This window comes from Sphaerodactylus townsendi, linkage group LG03, assembly GCF_021028975.2.
Source record: "Sphaerodactylus townsendi isolate TG3544 linkage group LG03, MPM_Stown_v2.3, whole genome shotgun sequence".
Taxonomy (NCBI): domain Eukaryota; kingdom Metazoa; phylum Chordata; class Lepidosauria; order Squamata; family Sphaerodactylidae; genus Sphaerodactylus; species Sphaerodactylus townsendi.
In genome coordinates, this window is record NC_059427.1 from 174,312,242 (window position 1) to 174,335,493 (window position 23,252).

General features: G+C 48.7%; 1 protein-coding gene across 4 annotated transcripts in view; it reads left to right on the forward strand.

Annotated features, from left to right (window-relative positions):
• The window catches only part of DGKA (diacylglycerol kinase alpha), a 112,518-nt gene that overhangs the window by 81,073 nt on the left and 8,193 nt on the right, over window positions 1-23,252 (forward strand). For all 4 annotated transcript variants that reach the window (XM_048489932.1, XM_048489931.1, XM_048489934.1 and 1 more), the window contains 8 exons: window positions 8,489-8,577; window positions 9,686-9,805; window positions 13,019-13,117; window positions 15,742-15,834; window positions 18,767-18,840; window positions 19,989-20,063; window positions 20,732-20,817; window positions 21,013-21,102. In XM_048489932.1, the coding sequence (XP_048345889.1) occupies window positions 8,489-8,577; window positions 9,686-9,805; window positions 13,019-13,117; window positions 15,742-15,834; window positions 18,767-18,840; window positions 19,989-20,063; window positions 20,732-20,817; window positions 21,013-21,102 (726 nt within the window). The remainder of the gene's footprint in view (window positions 1-8,488; window positions 8,578-9,685; window positions 9,806-13,018; window positions 13,118-15,741; window positions 15,835-18,766; window positions 18,841-19,988; window positions 20,064-20,731; window positions 20,818-21,012; window positions 21,103-23,252) is intronic.

Here is a 23,252-nt window from a genome sequence, read left to right on the forward strand (position 1 = left end):
GCAGTGACATTGCTATAAATTTTTTACGGGGTGGGTTCAGGGGTGGGGCCACGCCCCATGCTCCTGGGGGCATGACCACGCCTTCTCAAGACCAACCCCCCCCAGCCTCAGTGCTTATAAAAGCAGCTCTTCAAGGCCGGGGACGACAGACTCCCCTCCCCCCCCACCGGCTGGGCTCCCAGCTGGCAGTCCCTTCTGCCCTCCCCTCCAGGCAGAGGCATAGCTAGGGAAAATGGAGCCCACTGCAAAATCTGAGTTGCCCCCCATGGGCGGCCGCTGTGATGCTGGAATCCACCCCCGAACAGCATCACTTTCAATGGTGTTTAAACTAGGGAGCCCAGATTCTCCTTTTAAATCCACCTTAAAGGGAGAATCTGGGGTCCTCAGTTTCCCCCCATTTAACTGGGGACCTCAGATTCTCCTTTAATTCCATGCCGAAGGGGGTGGATTTAAAGGGAGAATCTGGGGAAATTTGAGGGGTGCCTGCTGTCAGGGTGCAATTGTTAAGCTAGCAGCGCCAAACTTTCAGGGTATCTTTAGGAGACAATCCTGATGATATCTCCCAGGTTTGGTGAAATTTGGTTCATGGGGGCCAAAGTTATGGACCCTCAAATGTGTAGCTCCTATCTTCTATTAGCTACCATTGGAAACAATGGGGGATGGGGGCAGCCCCTTTGGGAGTCCATAACTGTGGACCCCCTGAACCAAACCTCACCAAACCTGGGTGGTATCATCAGGAGAGTCTCCCCAAAATCCCTGAAATTTTGGTGCTGCTATCTTAACAATTACACTAAACAATTGCCTAATAGCTGTGCCTCCTACAGGCCAAAAACTGAAGAAACATTAAAAATACAAAAAAACCCACAAAAGGGGGGCAGAACTTCAGACATGTAATGGGGCTTTTTTGAACCCGGGAAACCCCCCCCCCCTTACCTACGTCCTTGCTCACAGTAGTCCCTTCTGACATCTCTTTAGGACAGTGATAGCGAACCTTTTCGAGACTGAGTGTCCAAACTTCAACCCAAAACCCACTTATTAATCACAAAGTGCCAACACAGCAATTTAACCTGAATACTGAGGTTTTAGCTTAGAAAAAAATGGTTGGCTCTGCTCTGCACCTCTCTAGCATCTCCGCCTCCTCTGCCTCTGCCCCCACTTCGGGCAGCAGCCACCCAGAACACAGGCACCAGGCCCACCAGACGAGTCCTCCCTGCTCGCTGTGCTGCGCGCACGTTGTGCCCAGCGGCCCAGACAAGCCTTGATGTGTGTGGGGATTTTCTGCTCCCCTCCCACATGATGGTGAATCTCTGTATAAGTGCAGCTCCACAGAGAGGGTTTCCTGAGTGCTAACCCCTCTGGCATCGCTGCTGGCAGTAGGTTCGCCACCACTGTTTTAAGGACGCAGAAGATGCATGGCACCTTGACAGTCTCAGGCAGAAGTGAATCTAGGGAAAATGTAGCCGGTGCAAAATCTGAGTTTTCTGCCCTCCCCTCCCCCCGCCCACAACCAAACAACTTTTTTTGCACCAAGTCATCTCACCCGGGGGGAACATAAGAACATAAAAACATAAGAAAGAGCCTGCTGGATCAGACCAGAGTCCATCTAGTCCAGCACTCTGCTACTCGCAGTGGCCCACCAGGTGCCTTTGGGAGCTCACGTGCAGGATGTGAAAGCAACGGCCTGCTGCTGCTGCTGCTGCTGCTGCTCCTGAGCACCTGGTCTGCTAAGGCATTTGCAATCTGAGATCAAGGAGGATCAAGATTGGGAGCCATAGAAGAAGGAGGGGTGTAGGGGTGATTTTTCTCTCCCCCCCATGTGACTAAATGGCTGCAGCCCGGGGACATTTGACCCCATATGCCCCCCTGGGCAGTATGCCCCTGGTCTTAGGTGACATGAAAAAAGCTAGCAATGCAGCCAATTCCCATGCATCATGCTTCCTAGGATGCAGGGAATGGGAGGCATGGGAAGGAGCCATGTCATGATATTTCGCTTCGGACATTGCTGGAGTGCTTGGCCCATTGCAACAGCTTGTCCCGAGAATGAAATGCAGTCATGATGCTGATGGCCAGACAGTGTAAAGCAGCGGTTCTCAACCTGTGGGTCACGACCCCTTTGGGCGGTCGAACGACCCTTTCACAGGGGTCGCCTAAGACTCTCTGCATCAGTGTTCTCCATCTGTAAAATGGATAAATGTTAGGGTTGGGGGTCACCACAACATGAGGAGCTGTATTAAAGGGTTGTGGCATTCGGAAGGTTGAGAACCACTGGTGTAAAGGAACATTGACATGAATCGTGAGACGGGTAGCATGCCTTGGTTTTACTGCTGGCCCAAATCCAGAATTCCGCACATGGTCAAATCTTGGAAGTTGGTTGTGAGTTAACTGGACTTTTTTTTTCAGTTTGCTCTTTCAAGAACTAGTAGCATAAATCAAAAGCTTCACTCCTTTTGTATTGTCGAAGGCTTTCACGGACGGATTCAACTGGTTATTATGGGTTTTCTGGGCTGGGCAGCCGTGGTCTGGTAGATCTTGTTCCTAAAGTTTCGCCTGCATCTGTGGCCGGCATCTTCAGAGGTGTATCACAGAGAGAAGATGCCGGCCACAGATGCAGGTGAAACGTTAGGAACAAGATCTACCAGATCTTGTTTTCCGGGCCACACAGCCCGGAAAACCCACAACAACCAGTTAGCTCCTTTTGCTTTGCCAGCATTGCCACAATATATGTGGGGGGAAGGGGAAATATAGTTTGTAAGTTTCCGTTCTTGGGAAACTGACTAAGTCAGCAACTTCTTGTGATTTCTCAAGATCAGAGATGCCTGTAATTTCTTCTTTGAAAAATGCACACACGGGTATATTTAGTCAGGAAACTACTTCTAATTCTACTCCAGTCTCAGGATCTTTTTAAATGTTTTTGCCCTGTTTACAAAATGTTTCTCACAGAACCTTGCCAGTTGAAAAACAAACCAAGGCGCCAAAGAATCTCCTGATTTTTTGTTACGCTACTTTTTAAGGAATCTGGAAGCCTTTCTGAACCTAGGCTTGTAAGTGGTGCTGCCACCGAAAGGGAATTTGTGTTGTGATTGGTGTCTCTTGTAGCTAATAATATCACAGACCGTATCCAGCGGTGGCCTTGACATTTATCCGTTCACATTCCGTTCAGCAATCTAGGAAAAGAACTTAATATTTCCTGGTAAAAAGTATTATGATTTGTGTGTACAGGGAAGCACATTACCTATTCAACAATAAAAGGTATGGGATTTACAGCAAAACAGACTCAGTCAGTCAGGCAATATTTATTATGGTTACAGGCCAACATAAGGTAAATAAAGAAAAGGATAAAACGTATTTTGCAGGCTAAAACATAGTAAAACAGTGAATACATATCTAAAAGGAATAAAAGCCAAACCTACTGGTAAAACTGCTGGTGATCCCTGGCCCTGCGACGATGCGGCTGTCCTCGACCCGGGCCAGGGCTTTTACGGCTCTGGCCCCTGCCTGGTGGAATGCTCTACCTCCAGCTGTCCGGGCCCTGCGGGACCTTGGTGAATTCCGCAGGGCCTATAAGACGGAGCTATTCCACCGGGCTTTTGGAGGGGCTGGCCGTGGTTCTATTGCCCCCACTGAAACCCTGAATCCAAGCTTTCGCCTTTTCCATCCCTGGTAGGGCCCCCCTGGATTCCATCCTGGGCCCTGCCTCCTCCCTCTCCTTTGGCCTTCCTTGTGGACCGCGGTGCCTGTGTGTGTGTGTTTCTTTACACAACCTTGTTGTTTAATCTTGCATTTATTATTGTTTTAATTGCTGCTGAATCTTTTAATGAGTTAGATTTTATGTTATATTGATTTTACTGTTCTGGAAACAGTCATAGTTGTGAATGCTCTCTGAGCTCTTCCCGAATGGAGGCTCTCTCCTGTTTTTCTTACCTAAAACCTTCAATTTTATATCTATATTTATTTATTTATTTTTTTTCTAAAACCCGGTTGCTGTTGGTAAACTTAAGGCTCTTTAGATATTTGTTAGAGGGCATAATTATTCATAGTTATTAGCTGCCATTGCATATAGATGTATTTTGTGGATAGCTTTGAACCGTATTAATATTTATTGCTATGGCAGTCATTAGTAAGTATTTATTGGGGTGGTAGTTATTAATGTGGTACTGGAGCCAGTATTGTAGCTAATCTGGCATAAGGCCGGATTGATTAATACTGGCCCAGTTAACTCACTCTGGGAATATTAGCCAGGTTTTTTAGGAGTGAGGGGAGCCTGGTGGAGCCATAAGGGCACAAATTCCGGGGCCAGGGATCCCGTGTGTTGATGGGATCGGATACTGGCGGAAGTGGTGGCCATATGATAGAAGACAGATGCAATTATGCCTCGCTTTGCCTTCCTGGACCTCCGGCCTACTCGGTGAAACCAGCGTAGGCTTAGTTCAGGGATACTCTGCTTCGGCCTTTGGTAAGTACCAATGCCAGGTCCACATTACCAAGCACTATGGTGCTCCGGGATTTTCTCGGAGCCCAGCAAGTGGACCTTGCATGTATCACCGAAACCTCAGTGCTGGCGGTGAGACCGCTGCTTCGGCGAAGTCGCTCGGGTTTCGCCTTCACCGTATCAATAACTCCAGGGCTTCAGCGGTGTTGCATTGCTCATCCGCGGATTCTATTCCCTTCAGGGTAGCCTCCGTTCCGGAGATCACCGTATAGAGTGTGTCGGCTCCGGAGTGGTTGGCCTCGGAGAGATTGGCTGTTCTCTTAGTGTACCGGTCGCCTAGCGCGACTGATTTGCTGCCGCTGGAGGTGGTGGCGGACTGGGCGCTATGGTTCCCCAGACTTCTGCCGTCTTGGGGGATTTCAACGGCCCCATGCCGACGCCTCCTGTATAGCAGCCGCTGACCTAGTGTCATCCATGTACGCTAGGCCTCTCCTTGATAAATTCCGGCCCCCAACCTATTATACATTGATTTGGTCTTCGGGTCGATAGACCTGGTCGTGATCCTCTACTGATAGAGTGCCATGGTCCGACCATTTTGCCCTGAAGATTCGGATGGACTTGCCGCGACCAAATCTCGCCTTCAGGCGACGGGCTGATTTATGTCTACCGCTGGAGACTCTATGGATCCACTTGGTTTCCTGGAAATGCTCTGCGGGACCTCAACCCGCCGCACACTCGGCATAGAGCAGGTGGAGGACTGAACTCCCGACTCTCCGATGCCATCGCGATAAAGTTGTTGTTCCCCGGCGTTCTCTACGCTGCCCTCAGCTTCTCGCACGCTCCATGGTATATGCCAGAGGAGCTGGGCAGCTCGCGATGAAGCGGGGGCTTAGACGCCTAGAGCGAAAGTGTGGAGGAAATTCAGCGACGAAGTTGTGCTGAACATCCTATATGTGGACGCTTTATGAAAGCCTGCGAGATGGCTTTATAAAGGAGGCGAATGGAGGACTTTCTCCTCCTCCCTCGCCCGCCAGCTCTCAGCCTCGGCCCAATTATTCCGTGATAATTCGGACACTGACCTCCCTATCGGAGAGATCTTCAAACCCCCCAATTGGATATTAGCTGTGAGGCATTTATGAGCTTTTTCGCGGATAAGACTCGCTGGCCGCTCCGCCCATGACCTTCCATCCACGCTAGCTACAATTAGCCAACTGGAGACTCCCTTGCCAGCCTTCTGAAGTTCTTTGGTTTGACCCAGTTCTTCTCCCTGCTCTCTGAAGCCGCCGTCGATACAGAGCCTTTAGCTGCTGTTAGACCTACTACCTGTCCTCTGGATCTCGCGGGCCCGCCTTGGCTTGTGAAAACCCGCCGGGCTGAGCTACGCAATCTCCCATCTGTTGAGTATCATCAATGGTTCTCTTTGAGCAAGGAACCTTCCCGGATGGGTTGAAGGGGAGGCAGTGGTCCACCCACTCTTTAAAAAAGACCACCGCTAGATCCAGGAGATCTGGCCACCCACGCCTCGCCTCGGAATCTTTCGCTTCTGGGAAGGTAATTGAGAGAGTGGTGTTGGAGCAGCTCTTTGCCTTTCTGGATGACGCATTCTGCTTTCGACCCCTTCCAGTCCAACCGCTTCCGTGCTGGGGCAGGCATGGGATCGGAGACTGTTCTCGCCGGCCAGTTACAGACACACTCCAGATCCAGCTTGACCAGGAGCGGATCGGCGCTGGCGTTGGTGTTGTTAGATCTCACCGCAGCGTTTGATGTGGTCGACGACGACCTTTTGCCTGGCACCGCCTGCCACAGCCTCCCGGAGTGCGGGGCACTTGTCCTTCAGTGGATAACCTCGGCCCGTGGGCCGGACTCAGCAAGCGAGGTGCGGGACCAGGCCTCCCGGAAGTACTCCGCTTCAATGCGGCACCTCAGGGGGCATTATTGTCCCGCCGCTGTTATTTAACATCTATATGCTGCACCTCTTGCTCAGCTGGTACGGAGTTTTGGGCTGATTTGCCATCAGTACGCTTGATGACACACAGCTCATTCTGTTGATGGAGTAGAGCAGCCGCCGCCTGTAGGCTCTCCAGCATTGTTTGGAGGCGGTTGCTGGTTGGTTGCGGCAGAGCAGGTGCCAAACTGAACCCCAAGCATGAGATCCTCTGGCTTGACGTGAGGGGAGGGACTTTCCAGCCGGTGAGGGAATCACATTGACACCGACTCCCTCCGGCCCGGCAGAAGTCTGGGGGTCCACCTGGATTTGTTCACAATGGAGACCCAGGTGGCTTCCAGCAACCTGGGCTGCCTTCTTTCCACCTCCTGCCAGGCCCGGCAAGCTGAAGCTCTCCTTCCTCTCCAGAGCCGGACCTAGCCCCTCAGTGATCCATGCAATGGTCATTTTCCAGACTTGACTATTGTAATCCCCGCTCTACGCTGGCCTTTAAGGCCTGATCCGGGCGCGAAACTGGTTCACCATGTAGCAGCACGTCTCAAGCTTACAGGCAGCACTCCTTCGAACAACACATCCAGCCTCAGTGCCAGCGGCAGCTGCATTGGGTTTGCAGAGTTCCGGATCATCTTCAAGGTGTTGGTGTTGACCTTTAAGGCCATTCACGGCCTGGGACTATCAGATTCTCGGTGACCGTGATCACCCCATATGCCTCTGGGGCGGCCTCTCCCACATCGGGCGGAGAGGCTACTTATTGGTGGTCCCTTGGCCCTCGCAAGGATGCGGGTTGGTTTCCCACGCTGGCCAGGACTTTTACAGCCCTGGCCTCCCGCTCTGGTGGAACGCTCTCCCTCCAGTTGTCCCACCTCTGGGACCTTATGGAGTTCCGCTGGGCCTGTAAGATGGAGCTGTTCACTGGCCTTTGGAGGACCCAGCCGGCTAATAGTGTCTCCGCCTGTGGCCCTTAACACCCGGGCCACGACTCCATCACTGTGATTGGCCATGCCTCCCTCTCATCGGGAGGGAGGGATTTTATACTGTTGAAATGCTGGATCATCTTACATCTTGGATTTTACCTCTAATTTAACTGAGTATCTAAACTTGGATTCGCTGCTTTTAAATGTTATTAATTTCATACTATTTTAAATAAAAGTTGTATCAGCCTAGAGTCACCTCGATGGGAAGTGTATAAAAATCTAATAAAATAAATAAATAAATAAATAAATAAATAAATAAATAAATAAATAAATAAATAAATAAATAAATAAATAAATGGAAGTTAGAGGCAGAAAAGGTATGGGAATATAAAGAACAGAACAAAAGCATGAATATTAAAGAATAAAAACTTTAAAACTATAAAAGAGGGATAGACATAAACAATACAATTAGTAGTTGGAAGGCTATGACTATCAAATCAAAACATTAAGCCTACTTTATTGTACGGATCATCCTGCAGCGTCATTCAAATGCTGCTGCACAGAACTTGGCCGCATTATATGTTATGATAGGATTGGTATCTGTGAGCAGCATGGGAAATATAAAATTGTTCAGTGTGGCCTGGGAATTCATACAGCAGAGGTGAAATAAAACAACCATTTATATTTTTATAATAGTGACAGTGGCGAAGCAGACGTTCCATTTTTTCTGTGTGCCCAGATCCACAGAGACATTTTCTCTCCCAACAAGGAATCTTCCTGTAACGGCCTTCCAGTACACCAGAGTAGAAAACCCTCTGCTGTTTAGGTATTTCAATATTAGTTAGGTGTGCCATAGAAGAGATAGAATGCCTGTTAAATTCACTGGCAATAAAGGATGGAGGCTCAAAGATGCATTTATTGCACAGAAATTGTGAGTCATAAACCCTTGAGGTCTCGCCTCCTCCTTCAAGAAGTTCCGACTGCTAAAAATATGTATTGACCAAAGAAAAGGAGCTGGCGCAAGCAGAACTGGGGAGGGGAGGAAAAGAGTTTATAGGGTCAACTGTTGGTTGGGAGGGGGTGGAGTCTAGGAGGGAGGGCCACAGACAACTGTGGCCCAGGCTACAGAAGAGTTTGTTCGGTCCCTCTTTTCCGGCACATCAACAAATCCACCCTTCCTTCTCATTCTCGTTCCTGCAGTCTGCAAGTTCACCGTTCATGAGCGCTGTGCCCGCAAGGCCCCACCAAGTTGTATCAGCACTTACGCCAAGAGCCGCCGCGACACTAGCGTGAGTGCCGTGGGCGGGGGGGGGGGGGGGTGTATTGTATCCATGAGCCAACTTTTATGTCCTTTTGCACGCTTTATACAGGGTTTATTGCAGGCTCCGTCTGTCTTTGCTTTTTCCATCCCCCCCCCCCCTCTTCACCGATCCTGTGGGGACTTCTTTCAAAGCCAGAGAAGAGCCTGCCTCATCTTCCGGTCCCCTCTATAGACTGTCCCTTCTCCCTTTTAGGAACTGCTTTACCTCCTCCCCCCGCCCTTTGTTATTTCTTCCTTTCATTCCTAGGCTATGTGTTTTTAGTGGTCATCGCCCTACATTTCTAGGTATTACAGTTGTCCCTTCCACATCGTGACTTTCCACATTGCAGTTTTGGCTTATTGCAGGTTGGCGACAGACACTACCCCCCCCCCCAACATTAGCACCCCCTAAAGTGAACCCCAGTGCCACGAGGGGGGCTGCCAATGAAAGTCCCCCACATCCAACACTGTTGACAGTCACCGTCACCCATGCCACCATTCACTGCCTCTGGAGCAGAGCCAGAGAAGCCAAATAGCTACCACCTCACACAGGCTGCTAGAAAAACCTGCAGACCCGCCATTCGCTTCCACCCAAAGGCAGCCACCTTGTCAAAAAAAAATTAGGCAATTTTCCAGATTGTGGGGGGTGCCGCACCCCTAATCCCAGCCATGTGGAAAGGACAATTGTATTTCTTTTCTTCACACCTCTACTGATTAGTGACCTCCAGATTTTTTTGGCCCTCTTTTAGTATTTCTTCTATTTCAAAAAGCATCTTCTATTTCAAAAAGCATTATTTCAGTAGATAGAGGGTGCCTGGCTAATTGCAACCTCTCGGACCTTAGTGGCCAGAAAGTGCCAAAAAGTTGTAGTCAACTTATGGTGACATCATAGAATTTTCAAGGCAAGAGGCTAACAGCGGTAATTTGCCTCTGCCTTCCTCTGCATAGTGACTCTGGTGATCTCCCATGTAAGCAGTTGCCAGGGCTGACCGCTCCCTCTTTCTAGCTCCTTGGACCTTTATTTGTCCTAGAAATCAGGGGTGAAAATGTGGGTTCCGACCCCTCATCTGTGGCCACTTGTTGTTCCTTTGTTGCAGGCCCAAGCCCATGTCTGGGTCAGAGGTGGTTGTGATGGCAATAAATGTGACCGATGCCAAAAGAAGATCAAGAGTTTTCAAAGCCTGACAGGCATGACCTGTGCCTGGTGCCATCAGAAGGTGAGTTCTTACTTCTTGTGGCTGTTCCACATGTGGTAAAGTATCTTACAGTATCTCTTCAGAGTTTCAGAGGGAAGATGCTCAACAAGATCCCCCTTTAAAAAAGTCCCTACAGGTTCTCCTTCAACACGTGGTGATGGCAGCCGCTGCCCCAAAGCAAGTCTTTTTTGCAGGTCTGCAAGCTCAACTGGACAGAAGTCCCACCTGCTTTCCAAAAACACTGGGTGGGGGCCGAGAAAGGTGCTGGCAGTGACTGCACCCCAGGGCACCCTGTGTGTGTGGGGGATTCCTGCCACCATGGGCTCCAATGGTGCGGATTTCCCAATGAGTTTGGCTACCTAGCATTCATGGAGCTTCCTGGCCTGAACAAAAATTCTGTAACATATAAATTTAATATTTAATATTCACACCTATTCACTGAATATTCACTGTGAATGAAGCTACTGGCCACCTGTAGTGCAGCGAAGCAACAGCCCAAGGCTTACCTGGGAGCTGCCTTTGTGTCCACATAGCAGGGAGCAGGTGCAGAAAGACACCCTCAGCTCCCAGCCTTTTTTCGCTCGCCACCCGTTCCCCCCACCTGCTCACCACCCGTTCACTCGCATATAAGTTGAGGGGGACTTTTTTCTGCACAAAAAATGTGCTGAGAAAGTAGACTTATACGCAAGTATATAAGGTACAATTCACACAGTTTCCAACACAGAAGTGACTACTTTGTAGAAAACCCTTCACATTGAAGGGCAACAGGTATATTTACAATACATAATGCTGTCAAGCAGAGTAACGAGCAGAAATTTGGATTGTGTGGCACGTTAGAATAGTTATCTCTCAAAAGACCAGCTGTTTTACCTCAGAAGTTCATGAACATGAAGAGAACTTTACTTCAACTGAGAGAGAAAAATAAACAGTTTATACATATCAACAAAGTGTCACATATATATCGTTACATTCACAGCTCATTGTTCGTTATAGTTTTGGTTGTGATAGTAAACTTATACAGTATCTTAGTCAAAGGCACTTTTACATAGCATTGGTTAGCAGTACACAGAGAAACCTCTTTTCTCTCAGTCAGTCAGGGAACAACAGAACTACCAACGTTTTTTAACTGTCATCTTTAGAATGTTCATGCAGCTTCCCAGAATCCCCTGCTGCTTGTGCTGCTGCTGCATACAAACAAGGCTGAAAATTCCAACACACACATCATCTCTGGGATATGTTTGGGTGAGGATTTTGGTAAGCCTTCAAAGGAAGGGAACTCTAGAGTTGGACAGTTTGCTAAGAGTCCATCCCCTGCTGGTAAGGTGCACATAAGGTGCACACATGAGAGCAGCAGTTGCATAGTGGTTAAGAGCAGGTGCACTCTAATGTGGAGGAACTGGGTTTGATTCCCCGCTCTGCCGCTTGAACTGTGGAGGCTTATCTGGGGAATTCAGATTAGCCTGTGCACTCCCACACATGCCAGCTGGGTGACCTTGGGCTAGCCACAGTACTTCGGAGCTCTCTCAGCCTCACCTACCTTACAGGGTGTTTGTTGTGAGGGGGGGAGGGAAAGGAACATAAGAACATAAGAAAGAGCCTGCTGGATCAGACCAGAGTCCATCTAGTCCAGCACTCTGCTACTCGCAGTGGCCCACCAGATGCCTTTGGGAGCTCACATGCAGGATGTGAAAGCAATGGCCTTCTGCTGCTGCTTCTCCCGAGCACCTGGTCTGCTAAGGCATTTGCAATCTGAGATCAAGGAGGATCAAGATTGGTAGCCAGGAGTTTGTAAGCCCCTTTGAGTCTCCTTGCAGGAGAGAAACGGGGGATATAAATCCAACTCTTCTTCATCATCACTGTGACAGATGGAGGTCTACACAGAGTGGGGCTTGTGTATTACAGGCACCCTTCAGGGATGTACTACAACTCTGGGATATCAGTGAGGCCTCACATTGTTAGGAACAGATGACAGGTTTTGCTGTCATTGGCCATTTACACACTTGTGCTGTCCTTTTCACTGAGTATGCAATCGCTTCAGGTTGGATTTTCTGTTACACGTATATTTCCCTCACTTTTTGGTTGGATTTTCGGTTATGTGCACATTCCCCACACTTCAGAACTTACCACGCTCTCACATCAGACCTTTCTCACGGTTTCCAAAACCAGTGAAAAAGAGACTTCTTGTCAACTTCCTTTGGATTTTCCCGCTCTTTTCCCCCCTTTCCCCACCCACACCGCAGCCGTTCCGCTCACTCTTCGGGCCAGCTTTTTTGCCGGGACTCGCTGTGGGCCTGAAGGGATCTATACTATTTCCCACCAAAAGATAAAAGAAGAATTGCGTATTAATCCACCACATACTGGACCTTCTTTGTTCTAGAATGTTCTGCTTGGGTCCTAGTGCCTACCTAGCTCTGTCCCCAAGAAAAGAGTAAATAAGGATATGTAAGGACAGCAGTGAGAAGGGAGAAAGGGCTGGCTTCTATATGTTTTGTATCTGATGAACATTGACACCCATAGGGGAATAGTGGCAACCCTAGATGAGTTTCATGAACAGCCTAAAACAGAGAAGTTTTTTCCCCACTGTTCAGACAGAAACAAATGAATGTTGGCCATCATGTCAGCATGCACTAATGTACTGTAGCTTTAAGGTGGTCACAAAACGTGTCTGGGATTGTCAGGGTTCACAAAATGTGACCCTTTCTTCAAAATACATTTATCAGGTATGTGGATATGCTGGAAGGTTGGCAGATAAGTACCGTGGGTAATCTTTACAACACAGAGACAAGCAGCGTTAGAAAAAACTCTAGGAATATTCACCAATTAAACACTGCATGAGTCGTGGAGGCAAGGAACACAATGAGGCAACAAGCAACATTTGTAGTTATATAAAATAATACCTGGATTTGGAACAATATAACACTGACCATGATCAGTCCTTGCTTTATGTGCAAAAATTTCCACAGTGTAAGAAAATGCCATTTCTTCCCCTTACTGCGAAAATTTGGTTTATGGGCAATGTTCGTGTTATGACTCACTTGATATCCATTTTTATCTTGATTTAAAGAGCCAAAATAATAAACAGTGCTCCAGAATTGTTGTTTTGTGGGAGGAAAAGGATTGTACTGGAATATTTGGGTAGAGTCTCTGTTCTTGTCTTGGGGGGTAAGGAGGAAAGGCAGATGATACTGAATCTCTGAGGTAAATTTCTTCTCTGTCCTTTGTTATTCTCCACAGATCCATGACGAGTGCCTGAATCTCATGTCTTCAGAGTGTGACTGCGGGATCCTCAGGGACCATATTCTGCCACCTTCAGCAATCTACCCTGTTGTTCTGGTGAGAGCAAGGGACTTACTGGGATATAGGGAGAACACTCAAGAGACACAGACAGAAATACAAACAAACATACTCACTTGCACAGGGTAGACACTCGCAGCAGGAATGTGTGTACCTATCTGAAAATGTGTGCGCAGGCTATGGCTTTTGAGAGGTTTGGAGGCAATATTGTCAATTGTCTTTCCTCATAATATATATGTTCAGTGTTTACATCCTGCGGTGGTCTCTTCAACCCAGACGATACATTGGCCGATCATGCACAAGGTGTTTGCTGCATGATGGAGGTGAATGTCTGCCGCAGCAAGGTTTCTTGTACGGACTTATTTCCTCTAGCCCTGCTTTCACTTTTCAATCTCTCCAAATCAAGCAAACCCACTTATAGCACAATTTTAATTTTGCTGCCCTTGCCAGAGCAGGACAGATTTGCCAGTGGCCACAGCTTTGCCTCAGACCTCTTCCCTCCGCCCGCAGCTAGCCCACCTGATCTTACCCCTACCCCCTGCCACTCCCTCGTGCTGCTTTGCATGTGAGCCACCGTGGTGTCGTGGTTAAGAGCAGGTGCACTCTAATCTGTAGAACTGAGTTTGATTTCCCACTCTGCCACTTGAGCTGTGGAGGCTTATCTGGTGAACCAGATTAGCTTGTGCACTCCAACACACACCAGCTGAGTAACCTTGGCCTAGTAGTCACAGTTCTTTGGAGCTCTCTCAGCCCCACCCACCTCACAGGGTGTTTGTTGTGGGGGGGGGGGAGGGAAAGGAGACTGTAAGCCCCTTTGAGTCTCCTTACAGGAGAGAAAGGGGGTGTATAAATCCAAAACTACTCTTCTTCTTCTTCCCCCTCACCCACTTCCCACTTCTGCCGTATCATTTCTATTACTCGAGACCTTCCCGCTCCTGCATATCTTTAGATCTTCAGATTTTTTAAAAAAATTAAATAACCATATTGATAAATGGATAAATCAATACTAATGCTAAAAAAAATGTAAAAAATACTAAGACTGGTCAATCAGTCCAAACGCCCACTTCGCCCCTGCATTTGATCAACACACTGGGATGTTTTCAGCCGCGTGGTTTCATACGCAAGCATTATGTCTGACAGGTGATCACCGTGATGAATTCCCCATGGAAACGTCATTAAGAAATGCTCCAGGGGCCTGATTTGGGTCAGGGCCATGGTAAAGCCATGCAGTTCTCCCAACCGGAATTGGGTCCTGTGGCATTGCTCAATTGGGTTCCCGTGGGGAATTTGCAGCTATTGCATGGCTGCAAGCAGAGATGTACGGAGGGAAACTGGAGCCCGAAGACAACTAGGTCTCCGGGCGCCCCCCCCCCCCCCCGCACTCAAGGGCGGGGCTCAGGGGGCATGGCTCCTCTCCCAGCCCTGCCCCCACCGGGCTTCCTGTATCCCGGCTGCTGCTCTCCCCAGAGCCTGGGGAGAGCAGTTGCCGGCCTCCAGCTAGATGCTTTTAAAAGCACAGAGGCCAGGGGCAGGGCTTGGGGCATGGGGAGGAGTGGAGAAGAGCTCCCCCATGCATCCCTGGAGGCCAGCTTCCACAGAAGCCGGCCTGCCAGGAGTGGGGTGGGGTGCCGGCTGCAGGCACATGTCTTTGGTCACTTGCGGGGCCCTCCGGCGCTCCACACGTGACTGAAAGGTGTGCGCTCGGGGACATGGGTCTTCCAGTGTCCCTAGGTCAGTACGCCTCTGGCTGCAAGTCCTCAGGGTGATAGTTTGGCAGGTGCAACATGTAATCTGGCCCTTATTTATTTATTTATTTATTTATTTATTTATTTATTTATTTATTTATTTATTTATTATATTTATATACCGCCCTCCCCAAAGGCTCAGGGCGATGTCCCTCAATAATAAAACAATTTAAAACATCATAATATATAATTTACATAAAACAATACATAAAATAGCAAGACTACAGATGGCTTCAACCCCTCCCTCCCCCTTTTATATACCCACGGGAGGCCAGATGTTCTTATGGCGGAGTTGACATCACCCCGGCTGGCCAAACGCCTGGCGGAACAGGTCCGTTTTACAGGCCCTGCGGAAAATGATCTCACCTGGAAGCCTGTTCCACCAGGTAGGGGCCAGAGCCGTAAAGGCCCTGGCCCTTGTAGAGGCCAGCCGGATCGCCTTGGGGCCAGGGATCACCAGTAGGTCTGCCTCTGATGAGCGGAGGGGCCTAGAAGGGCGATATAGGGAGAGACGGTCCCTCAGATAAGCACTTGATTTAGTATATTCTGAGAACGCTTCAATCTGAAACCTGGAAAAAGTGGAGCAGGCCTCCCAAAATGCAGTTGGTATTGCTGCAAAAGATGTGTTTCAATGCCAGTCTGTGGCAAGTACCCATGATGTGTATCCTATTTCTTCTTCATCTGTGATGTCCAAAGCAGTTTTGGAACTATGTTTAGAATATTTTTTTTTAAAAAAAAAAAGTTTTGGTTATTCCACACATAATTAAACCGAAGAAGAGGGCAGAGGAATGTGCAGACTTTGCATCTAAACTGCGCCCTGCCATCAAGACCAATTGCAGTTTCCTCAGGAGCATCGCTGACTTGGCTAGGGAGTGTTTGTGGTCTGATCTGGTCTGAGCTTGTCCCTTTCTATTCCAGGAGAGGCAGAACAGTCAGAAGAATGGAGTCTGCGGGACCCCTTCAGAAGAGCCGCCTCAACCCTTCACCACCCCAGAGGGACAGGCATTACGAGTGAGCTGGGGATCATGTGGAGGGGTGATACCAAGTTTCCCCACCCCTTATTAACCCTCAGTAGCTTAGAGGACCTGTGCTATCTGCAGTGAGACATAGAATAGAATAGTCTGCTCCACATAAAGATGATAGTTTGGTCTGTTGAGGCGCAGTGGTTGAGAAACTTGTATGCTTCCACATTAGAATATAACCGCGAACAAATATGAGAGTTATCATTCGTTTTCACACACTGCCTTTGTCAAAACCATTATTTTGTGCATTATCAAACTTGGTAATTTGATAAAGAGCATTTGTGCCAAAATGTATTTTTACTTTCAGACTTTCAAAAGGTTGGGTTGATCAGGGCTAGGTAGGCACCAGGACCCAGGCAGAGCATTCTGCAACAAAGAGGGTCCGGCATGCTTTGCTCTGTGGTGGAGGAATATACAATCTGCTATAATCTTTATGTGAAAGAGAGTATAGTCACCCAACTGACTGTCCATGCTGAAAAGGTTAGCCAATAGTTAAACTTCCCTAAACGTTGGACTGTTTTCAGCCATGAGGCTACGAAGCAGGTTCAAGCCTGTTTTATGCAAGGTAAACCACATGTGAAAGTTGTTAATGCCAGAAGTGGAATATCCATTCTCATCAACATGGGTTTCATATTCAATTTTAGCAACAAACCCACTTGAGTCTTGGGCCCTTTCTGCACGGGCCATATACGGCGCCCTGGGGACGGCAAAAACGCCGTCCCCAGGGAGCCGTTTGCACAGGCGGCGCTGCTAAAATGCAGCAGCGCCGACATGGCTCCCCTCCACCACCCCCAGGGCGGCGTCAGGCTGCCTCCAAAAACCTCCCTCCTGGAGGGAGGTTTTTGGAAAAATAGCGTGTTCCCGCCAGTGCGGTGCGAACGGCACCGCCGGGAACACGCTGTTTTCCCCGTCCCTCTCCCACTCACCTCGTCGCCTTCGTCGCTCTACTGGACTGCTGAGACCCTCCCTCGCTGTCCTCTGACCCCTGGAGGTCGGAGGGCAGCGTGGGCGGGTCGTAGGAGTCCAGCAGGGCGACGAAGGCTTAATTTAGGTGAGTGAGCGACGGGGAAGAGAAGCGGCGTTCCCGTGCGGAGCCGCCTCTCCCGCACCGGCCTCTGCGGGGGCCGCTCACACGCTCCCGTGCGAACGGCCCCCACCCCTCCACCGGGAGAATTCCTGCCGGTGCAGGGGCGCCCTTTCCGCAGTGCGGAAAGGGCCATACATATGAAAATGCTACCAGTCTGAAGCTGACAGCCTTCTGTCTGAAGCTGTAGCTTGTCTCGCTTACTGTGATGGGGACTAGATGTTCACATGCAGTTATATATAAACCCCCCTCCCTCCCAGCCTAATTCATCATAAGGAGGTTTGTGAGTGGAGTGGGGGAATGGGAAGTCGAGGCATTTTTTAATTTTTCCCACTGTTCCTTCACTCAAAAATGTCACTCCTACATGCTACATTTACACCTTGAATCAAAGATATATGACCTCTGTGTGGGGGGGGGGATGGGGGAGATTTTTAAGGAGGTCAACAGCTAGAGGAAAAGGTTTAATCAGCCCTATGCTTCCCCATCCACCTATTCAAATTCAGCTTCCCGGAGCTTCTTTTGGATTGAAAAAAAATGTTGAGTGGCCAAAGTATTGCACAATTGCATATCCTGTTAAATTTTGCCTTCTTGGTATGACCAGAGGCGTAGCTAGAGAAAATGGAGCCCGGTGCAAAATCTGAATTTTGCTGCCCCCCCCCCCCTCCATGTTTGGTTGTGTTTTTTGTATTTTTAGTGTTTTTTCAGTTTTGGGCCTTCAGGGGGCAGTTTTTGGGATAGCAGCATAAAAATGTCAGGGTATCTTTAGAAGACTATCTTGATGATACCAGCCAGGTTTGGTGAAGTTTAGTTCAGGGGGTCCAAAGTTATGGACTCTCAAAAGTGTAGCCCCCATCTCCTATTAGCTCCCATTGGAAACAATGGCGGTGGGGCACTCCCTCTGGGAGTCCATAACTTTGGACCCCATGAACCAAACCTCACCTAACTTGGGTGGTATCATCAGGAGAGTCCCCCCCAAAAACTCCCTGAAATTTTGGTGCTGCTAGCCTGAAAACTGCACCCCCTGCAGGCCAAAAACTGAAAAACACAAAAAAATACAAAAAACAAACCTGAAAATTTTGCTCCCCCCCCCTCCCCCCAGGCGGGAGCCCGGTACGACGCGCACCCCCCGGCCTCTGGGTTTGACCTTTCCCTTCCCACTCTCTTTTCTGTTCTTCCTTGGCCAATGCAGGCCTTTTCTAGGAATTCATAAAAGGCACTCAGGCCTTGTGAAGCAAAACTCACAAAATCCTTCGGTGCTGCTGTTCACCATGACAACCTTCTTCAGCTAGTTTTGACCATTATAGTTTGAATGATAATTTTGTGTAGGGGGGGTGTGCAAAAATATGAGAAGAGATTCCTGGGGCCATGGAAAATTAAAATCTCCATGATTTGGTGGAGATTAATGGATGGGGAGAGAAATTGTGCTAGATAACACTGGTCGATCATAGGGCCCCTTCCGCATATGCAGAATCATTCACTTTCAATCCACTTTCATGACTGTTTCCAAGTGGATCTTGCTATTCTGCACAGTAAAATTCAGCTGCACAGTGCATTGAAAGTGGATTGAAGGTGCATTATTCTGCATGTGCAGAAGAGCCCTCAGATGCAAAGAGTGTCCAAAACAAGTCCCACAGGAAAGAGAAGAACTATAATTGGGTGTCTGGGAGTGTTCCAAATTTTGCCCTACCCTGCTAAGCCTATAAGCATGTGTGTTAACCCCAGTTTATCCTTCTGAACTCTTCTGCAGTTTGCTTGTCACAGTCCTAGACAACCAAATTTGGCCCTTGGCCTACCTGCTGTTCCAAACCTTGTCTTGTTCCCATCGCTCTTTCCACAGATCATCCCAGTGCCTGACACTCACCCCTTGCTTGTCTTTGTCAACCCCAAGAGTGGTGGGAAACAGGGAGAGAGGTGAGAGGGGAATGACGTCTGATGCAGAGAGGGGAGGGGGCGAGGAAAACCCCTCTTTTTAGACACCTGTGTCCAACTGCCAACATTGGCTTTCCTTTTGGATGTCGAGTTGTAGGGCCATTCTGTGATAAGGTCTTTGGAGACACCTCCCGGAAACAGGTTTCCCTGCCTTCAGAATTAAATCTATCTGGGCTTTATCATACAAAAGTGGCCTTGATGGAGATCTTTTAAAGCCCCAGGTTGTGAAGCTGTGTTTGTGCCCTGTAAAGCGATACATTGTTTGTAGCAGGTTCCCAAGTATGGCCTTTAGTACTGTCTTCTGGAGTTGGTGACAATTAGGGGGGCAAGTACCGTATTCTCTGCACCGTGTTGCTCCTGCAACAGCATTCCAGAGATTCAGGGTCTTTTGCAGCACAAACACATCCTTTTACAAGGTGGTACCTTCTAGCAATAAAGACATCACAGTTAGGAAGTTCATGCATTGAGGCTCAAATCTATGAAATCCAAGTATGGACTGTTTCAGTCTCTTACAACATGATTTTTTTTCTTAAAGTGGTGAACAAATATTTCCCATGCTTGGATTAAATCATGGCTGGCAGGAATCTGATAAAATTGTGCAGGGTAGCACAAGAATAGGGCAGGCTCCCTGTAGGCTTTTTGATAGCCATCCTTAATCTTTGGCAGTGGGTTCCCAACCTGGGGTGTGCGTACCCTCCAGGGGTACACGCCAGAGCATTTGGGGGTATACGAAAAAAATGATGTAATGGATTCACTAATAGGGGGGTGTCCATTTTTAGGGAAATGGGTTGTCATGGGGTACACAAGCGAAAGAAATCTGGGAACCACCACAAATCTATGGGATTTAGTTATCTGTAATCCTGTCCGAAAGTGAATGAAAGTGGCAATGGGGTGGTATAAAAATCTAACTGATAGATAGATAGATAGATAGATAGATAGATAGATAGATAGATAGATAGATAGATAGATAGATAGATAGATAGATAGATAGATAGATAGATAGATAGATAGATAGATAGATAGATAGAGAGAGAGAGAGAGAGAGAGAGAGAGAGAGAGATAAAATGTCTGCTGAGAACTTCACAGTGGCAGCTTCTGATTTGTTGCCTCTGTCCTCTCTCCCCCGGCAGGGTGTTGCGGAAATTCCAATATCTCCTTAACCCACGGCAGGTCTACAACTTACTGAAGGGGGGCCCTGGACCAGGGTGAGTACTAGGAACTGGGGGCGTATTAGCCTGTTTTCCCAGTCGTACTCTTGCCTGTGTTTCCAAGCCTGTTTCACCAGCTAAAGGAGTGTACAGATGGGAGGTGGATGAGCACTGGCCCGTTTGTGGGAACTTGAGATCTATAGATTTTGAGATCTTGAGATTTTAAAGGAGCAGCAGTGGCGTAGTTGGTTCAGAGCAGGTGCATTCTAATCTGGAGGAACTGGGTTTGATTCTCTGCTCTGCTACCTGAGCTATGGAGGCTCATCTGGGGAATTCAGATTAGCCTGTGCACTCCCACCCACGCCAGCTGGGTGACCTTGGGCAAGTCACAGTTTTTCGGAGCTCTCTCAGCCCCACCTACCTCACAGGGTGTTTGTTGCGAGGGGGGAAGGGCAAGGAGATTGTCAGCCCCTTTGAGTCTCCTGCAGGAGAGAAAGGGGGGATATAAATCCAAACTCTTCTCTTCTTCTTCTTCTTCTTCTTCTTCTTCTTCTTCTTCTTCTTCTTCTTCTTCTTCTTCTTCTTCTTCTTCTTCTTCTTCTTCTTCTTCTTCTTCTTCTTCTTCTTCTTCTTCTTCTTCTACTATAGCTGGGGGGTGGGCATTGCAATTCAGGAGAGAGGTGTTGTCTGCAGCACCAGTTGGCCAACCTTCTTTTCCCACCCAGGCTGAATTTTTTCCGAGATGTGCCAGATTTCCGTATCCTGGTTTGTGGTGGAGATGGCACCGTGGGATGGATCCTGGATGCCATTGGTAGGTTTCTCAAGAGACATCAAACGCTAAAGTTTCCACTGTGTCGACAGAAGAGTCAGTTCAGAAACTCAAAAGGTCGCTCAAAAGGGCCAGCTTTCGGGCAGCCAGCTCTCGGCTAGCCTCACCGCTGTGGCCGCTCCGTCCGTTCACTTGCCCGGCTTTTGAGATTTGGCATGGTTTTACTTTTTTCTCCAGATAAAGCGAATCTTCCCAGTCGACCGCCAGTGGCTGTGCTGCCTCTGGGAACTGGCAACGATCTGGCCCGCTGTCTTCGCTGGGGAGGCGGTAAGCAAATCGCAGTATAACAGCATGGTGTATTCAGTGGTGGGATTCAGCAGGTTCGCACCGCTTCGGTTGTTGTTAAAATGGTGCTTATAAACAAGCAGTTGTTAAATTATTGGAATCCCACCACAGATCTATCTGTGGCCCTTTCTGCACGAAACACCTCAAATGCTTCTAAAATATTTCCCCCCACCTTTTGCCACAAAGTGGCTGTCGTGAGACATCTGCCACAGGAGCAGGAGATGAAGGAGCAGCAGTGGCATAGTGGTTAAGATCAGGTGTACTCTAATCTGGAGGAACTGGGTTTGATTCCCAGCTGCGGAGGTTTATCTGGGGAATTCAGATTAGCCTGTACACTCCAACACACACCAGCTGGGTGACCTTGGGCTAGTCACAGCTTCTCGGAGCCCTCTCAGCCCCACCTACTTCACAGGATGTTTGTTGTGAGGGGGGAAGGGCAAGGAGACTGTAAGCCCCTTTGAGTCTCCTACAGGAGAGAAAGGGGGGATATAAATCCAACTCTTCTTCTTCTTACAGGAGGTGGAGCCTGCCACAAAATGGCTGCTACGGCATACTTTCAGTCCCACAGTGCAGATTCATGTGCTGTCTTGGCGGTGGCTGTGAAAGCAATGTTTTTAAAAATCTGTACAGTCAATCAAACTTCCAGTGGCCAATCAGAAGCCTTGCTGTGCAAAAGCCCTACCTGGTCCCACCCACTTTCTGAAGACACTTGGTGGGCACCAGTAAAGCTGTTGGCTGCTGCTGTGGTGCCCACTGTCACCATGTTGGGAACACATGATCAGTGAAACAAATCCAGTTCACTAGATTAGAGTCTGCCACTCATGTGGAGGAGTGGGGAATCAAACCTAGTTCTTCAGGTTGCAGTCCACCTGCTCTTAACCACTACACCACTCCGGCTGTTCTTGCAGATTGATTAGCACACTGGTTGGTTGATCAAGATAACTGCAACATGCAATAGAGAAGGCTGTCTGATATTCCTTCTCCACTCTTGGTTTTTCTCAAGATGCGCAACTCCTGGAGAAGTTTAAGAGGAACAGACTACATGAACTTGTTCTTGGTTGGCTGTTCCATCTTCCTCCTCTTGACCTATACTTAGGTTAAGTTTGACTGGTCCAGGCGGGGAAATAGAGCCCCAGGTAACACATGATAGTTGCCCCCCCAACACTCCAATTCTATTCCAGTTTCATACATCTGTTTGCCCTCTGCCAGTGACGTAGGTATAGATTTTTAATGGGGTGGGTTCAGGGGGGCACGCCCCCACCCCATGCCTCCCCAAGCCCCACCCTGGCCTCAATGCTTATAAAAGCAGCTCTCCGAGGCCAGGGACAGCAGACTGCCCCGCCTGCCCCGCCCTGCCCCCAGCTGGGCTCCCAGCTGGCAGCCGGCAGTCCCTTCTGCCCTCCCCTCTGGGCAGAGGCGTAGCTAGGGAAAACGGAGCCTGGTGCAAAATCTGAGTCCCCCCCCCCCCCCATGGGCAGCCGCTGTGATGCTGGAATCCACCCCCAAACAGCATCACTTTCAATGGTGTTTGAACTTGGGAGCCCAGATTCTCTTTTTAAATCCACCTTAAAGGGAGAATTTGAGGTCTCCAGTTAAAGCAACATTGAAAGTGATGCTGTTTTGGGGTGGATTATTCCCTCCCTGAAACAGCATCACTTTCAATGTTTAAACTGGGGACCTCAGATTCTCCCTTTAAATCCATGCTGAAGGGGTGGATTTAAAAGGAGAATCTGGGGGAAATTGGGGGGTGCCTGCTGTCAGGGTGCAATTGTTAAGCTAGCACCACCAAACTTTCAGTGTATCTTTAGGAGACTTTCCTGATGATACCACCCAGGTTTGGTGAAGTTTGGTTCAGGGGGTCCAAAGTTGTGGATCCTCAAATGTGTAGCCCTCATCTTCTATTAGCTCCCATTGGAAACGATGGGGGATGGGGGAATCCCTTTTGGGAGTCCATAACTGTGGACCCCCTGAACCAAACCTCACCAAACCTGGGTGATATCATCAGGAGGGTCTCCCACAAAATCTCTGAAATTTTGGTGCTGCTCGCCTACAAACTGCACCCCTTACAGGCCAAAAACTGAAAAAAAATACAAAAAAATACAAAAAAAACACAAACAGGGGGCGGAGCTTCA